The following is a 5,004-nucleotide window of genomic DNA, read 5'->3' on the forward strand; positions in this document are numbered from 1 at the left end:
CTTCATGCGCGCAGCCCTCAGTCCTTTCGTTATGGGAATAATAACAAGTCTGCCGAGAAATGCCGTTTCTCTAATTTTTTTGATCTGTTGAAGCAGAAAGAGCGTCAGCTTATCAATAAAGTTTGCAGCTGATTTACCTTGATCCTCGTTCTCATCTTCATCACCTCCTTCGTTATCCATTGTCATCATCATCATCATCATCTTCATCACCTTCTATTCTGTTGATCGTCTCTGTAGCAGAGAAGAAAGAAGAGATTTTTCGTAACCATGTTTCCAGTGAGAGATGGAGATTCTGAGCAGAGGCCGAGGCCAAGGCCTAATGTGGTCTATGGCGAAGAAGATCGAATGGTTGTTATAAGGCCATCTCCCCACCTCCTTAATTCGCAGCATGCTCCTAACAGCACAGTGAATAGTCCTCACCATGGCATCTCTGCGGCACGCCATAGCCTGCAACAGTATCGCGACATTCACAGCATCGAGCAAGATCATGATCATGATCATTCGACCGGATTTCATCAGCAATTTCAACTGTCGTCCCTGCCATTGAACTCGGTTAATTCTGCCTCGGATTCTCAGTCCCTGACAGATCACATGGTAGCTCCTTACAAGCAAAATTCTAGCGGCAGACATGCTAATTACATTCCGAGTAATATGGACGAAGACGCGTTACTGATGAACCCTACATCATCGTCGTCGTTCTTGCAACAGGCAGATCACACAGGTCTTAATGCTTCTGTATCAGGTTATACTACTGCTTATAATCATAGCCAGAGAGATCAAATACTGCAGAGCTTGCAACGAAGCAATGGTCTTCTACCTGCATCTGATCAGACGCAGTTTCAACTTCCTCGTGAACAGTTATACCATCCATTAAGTAGCAGTGGTAGCTATGGCATAGATAACTATAACAACAATAATGGTAACAATAATAGTAACAATCATATGCTCATGAGCCTGCGCGCTAGCAACTACGGCTATGGCGGCTCTGGAAGCTCGTCGAAGAATCAGTTTTATGGTGCTGGTAATTATTCTCTTCCATATCCATTCGATCTGAGAATGATGCATGATAACGCCAGTCCAGTTAACAAAGATGATCTTCACGAGCTTCGACAAGCAGAGTACGGAGCTATACTTAGCCCCCTGCAGCAGGGAGCATTGCCTTCTACATACAGTAATTCTGTGTTGAGCAAGACACTAGAGAATATAGGAAGATCCACAGGCTCATACAGTACTTCAACAGCAAACACAAACGCAAACACGGCATTAACTGGCACAGGGTCGCCGAAGCCGATGGGAGCAAGTAAGAAAGAAAACTCCATAGCTAGAACCTCAGAACCTTCTACTCATGATGATTCCTTTTTCTTTTTTTTTCTGGTGTAGGCAGTGATGATTCTGTTTTGAGCATTTTGTTTCCATTGTTTTGATAATCGATCTGATGGTTGCATTGGCATGATGGGATCGATCCGCCTCCTCCATGGATTGATCTGATCTGACTATGATAATGATGATGATGATGATGATGATGATCTGTGTTTCAGGGGATCAAAGATACGAAGAAGTCTGTACACCCAGGCCGCGATGGTGCCCAACGCCGGAGCAGATTCAGATACTAGAGTCGCTGTTCATCTCTGGGACGACAACGCCGTCACGTGATGCCATCGTGGACATAGCTTCTCAGCTCAGGAAGTATGGCACCATCGCTGAGGCCAACGTGTTCTACTGGTTCCAGAACAGGAAGGCTAGGGCAAAGAGGAAACTGCAACCCCCTCACCAGTCACAGTCTCATGACATTCTCATTGGAAACGCCATGGATCCTCATTCTCATCATCGTCATCAACAGAACAAGCATCCATCGTCGTCTTCTTCCTCTGCAGATCATCATCACCATCACCATCGCTGTGACGGTGATGCCCCACCTGTTGAATTAGTGGAGATGAAGAAGCAGCAGCAGCACAAATCTCGGAAGGTGCAGCAGCCTGCAAAGAGGCCCCGTACTAACTCTAATTCGGCCACCAGGTCCACTGCTAGTAATACCACCGCCAGTGGTCATGGCCATGGCGGCCATGGCCATGGCGGCGCCTCCAGCTCTGAGCAATCTCTCGACAAGGGCAGTGGTGGTGGAGGAGGTGCCTGCTCGTCCATGATAACGCCATATCCATCCCTACCTGCACAGCTTACTCAAGCCGACAGACTGATGTGCAGCTCCGCTCAGACGCCTTCTAGTGTTAATTCCTCCGCGCTTCATCTGGTTGAAGAAGCCATATCTGAACCGAATAGTTATAACGTGGCCTCTGCGAGCGGTTCCAAGAATCCGGATCTTCAAGTTTCCATTGATTCCGCGTGTACAGCCGCAGTTCCTTCTGAGAGTACAGCAGCGACTCCAGCAGAGCGGCCTGATCATTCTTCTTCCTCGCCATTCTTGCACTGGCCGCTGCAGCAATACGTTAATCATGAAGAACGACATAGGTCTGCAGAGCTCCATCACCATAGCAGCAGCTGTGCTAATAATACTACTGATGACGATGCCATAACCACTCCTTCTGCTCGCCATCCTTATGATATGAACAAGCTCATGAGCTTCCATGGTTCCATGGCATCTTTCTTCAGGCGGCCTGATGCAGCAGCTACCTCCGCATTACCTAGTTGTGATTCTAATGCTGCTAATTATGGGATGATTCTAAACACTGCTGATCATTCTCGCATCTCTCTGTCTCTTGCTCCCCCTGCACAGCATCAATTACAAGCAGGTCCGCCATTGCCGCAGGACTCCTGCAGTCGTATGTCTGCATCAGATCATAACTCATCATCACCATCATCGGCGATTCATCCCCACACTCTCGCCATAGCTCGAAGCTACGAAGATCACCCTCCCGACCATCAGTTTCTTCAAGCAACCATGAGGAAAGGTAAAGAAATCGGCATCACCTCTCACTCTCTTTCTTTCCCTCACTCACCGTCTTTCTGTCATAACTCAGAGATGGGAAACCGAGCCATTATGATTCCTGCTAATAACTAACGGTACTCCTCTGATCAGTCCATTCTCTGTTCATTGGAGACGAATATGTCGCAGGTCGAAAAGCCGCAGCAGTAGTCTGTGGTGTAACTGTAGATCTTCTTTGTCTCACAGAATCTGTTACGGGTCTCTATCATCTTCTGTCAGGCTCTCTTGCAGGGAGAATCCTTTGTGATCTATCGTGCAGCCTTTAAGTATAAGCCGAGGATCTTCTTTGACTCTGTGACGATTAGAAGCGAATACATTCATTCCAGCCATCGCTGAAAAGCTTTCAATATCACTAGATAGATCAGACCTCTATCTTAGATGCTATGCTTGCTCAGTTAAAGAATGAAAGAAAGAAAGAACGGGAAATCCTTTTGAAAAGGCATAGCCTGCTGTTTCTCGAATCATTTCACAGCTGGTGATCTGGTTTTGTATTAAATGAATGCCATGGAAAAAGCTTCCTTCCTGTGTTATATTGTTTATCACATGAACCTACTTTAACAGAGATCCGATATGTATAGCCATCGCATGTCAATACCCTTCTCTGTACATTATTGAATCCACTGGTTAAACGATGTCCTCTCTTTTTTACCAGTTGCTACGCAAATATGATGTAACTGTTCATTTTATGATAAGGAGAAAGGAAGGAAGCTATTGATTCTGATCTAAAGGTTCTCTTGAGAAGACCCACCCATATCGAATTTCCTGACATGGTTCTCTCTTTTCTTTTAGGGTTTTTGCTTGTGAATGATACTTCGACGGAGAAGAGCTTAGGAGAGGAGGAGGCCGAGAAAGGTGGAGGTCCGGTAATGGTGGATATGGCGGCCGCCAGCAAGAATCCATATAGCAGTAGCAGTAACCAGCAAATTCCTGCAGGAAATAACGACTGCAGCATTAACACTATTCTGCACGACGATCAGAATGTGGTGTTCCCTCGATTAGAATCGTCTTCTGCTACAGCCAGGCCCCTCATCATGACTGGACTCGAATTCAATGAATTGGGCACCACGACTATTCCCTGCAGCAATCATCTTCATCTCTGTCATTCGACTCAGGTAATTCAACCGCCTCCATATGTATTTGAACATGTTTCACCAAGGCCTGATTAACCTGCTGCAATTTCGGTCTAAAATCGTAGGATTTATTTGTTTATTTTCTCTAAAAAAAGCCTGTAATTAGATCAAACTGGTACGAATTTTCTTTTCTCTCTAAAGTTTTCATGGGTTTGTGACATCCCAATGCATGTTTTCCTTGAATCTTCAACAAAGTGAGTGCTAATTACAATTAGTTAACTCCCATGGAAGCAGTCTTTTGGTGACATACCAATGCATGTTTTCCCTGAATCTTCAATAAAGTGATTGCTAATTACAATTAATTAACTCCCATGGAAGCAGTCTTCTCTGCCTAATCTGGGGAGTAGCGAGACCCCGAAGCTTCGGTCGTCGTCTCCAATGGCAACATTGCCGTCGGACGACCATCTCCAGCTCTGGGAAGAGATCGATCCTTGCGGGAGTCTGAGTAATTGGCCGGCCAATGCACCTCCACGGCCCCAGTATAGCCCACATGAATCATCATAGAAACAACAGGGTAAGGTAAGTTAAGGGTATTCTTCCATTCATTCCCCCCCCCCCCCTTTCTACTTAAAATGTCTTATTTTTGCTTTGTGTTCCTTCTCTTTCATTCTTAAAGGTGGTATGTGCATGATGTATATGTCTCCATCTCCATGGCCACAGCCATCTCTTGACATTGTTTGTTTGTCTGTGTGAACTTCTGCAGAGATGGAGGGGGAGGGGGTGATGGTGATGGTGATGGTGATGGTGATGGTGATGATGATGATGATGGATGAGTATGGATCATGCATGGATGTGAGTATGGAACCACAACCCTTCTTATGAAAAGGCTAAAAGAAAGAGAGACAGAGACAGAGGCGTAATGGCATGGTGAAGCAGAAGAGAAGAGAATGGAAGAACATGTGGCCACCACCTTCCATTGAAGACCCCAGTTTT

At 45.7% G+C, this 5,004-nt stretch overlaps 1 protein-coding gene across 1 annotated transcript; it reads left to right on the top strand.

Moving 5' to 3' along the window:
• The first annotated feature begins 211 nt into the window (after positions 1-211).
• Positions 212-4,802, top strand: LOC147854495 (uncharacterized). Its single transcript, XM_087331700.1, has 5 exons — positions 212-1,300; positions 1,539-2,906; positions 3,731-4,053; positions 4,393-4,590; positions 4,775-4,802. The coding sequence occupies exons 1-4, from the start codon at positions 268-270 to the stop codon at positions 4,573-4,575; spliced, it is 2,907 nt and encodes a 968-aa protein (XP_087187826.1). The 5' UTR covers positions 212-267; the 3' UTR covers positions 4,576-4,590; positions 4,775-4,802.
• The last annotated feature ends 202 nt before the right edge of the window (positions 4,803-5,004 follow it).

Source organism: Azolla caroliniana, unplaced genomic scaffold, assembly GCF_043228905.1.
Source record: "Azolla caroliniana isolate FFs.n. ecotype wild unplaced genomic scaffold, voAzoCaro1.0.p SCAF_15, whole genome shotgun sequence".
Classification (NCBI taxonomy): Eukaryota; Viridiplantae; Streptophyta; class Polypodiopsida; order Salviniales; family Salviniaceae; genus Azolla; species Azolla caroliniana.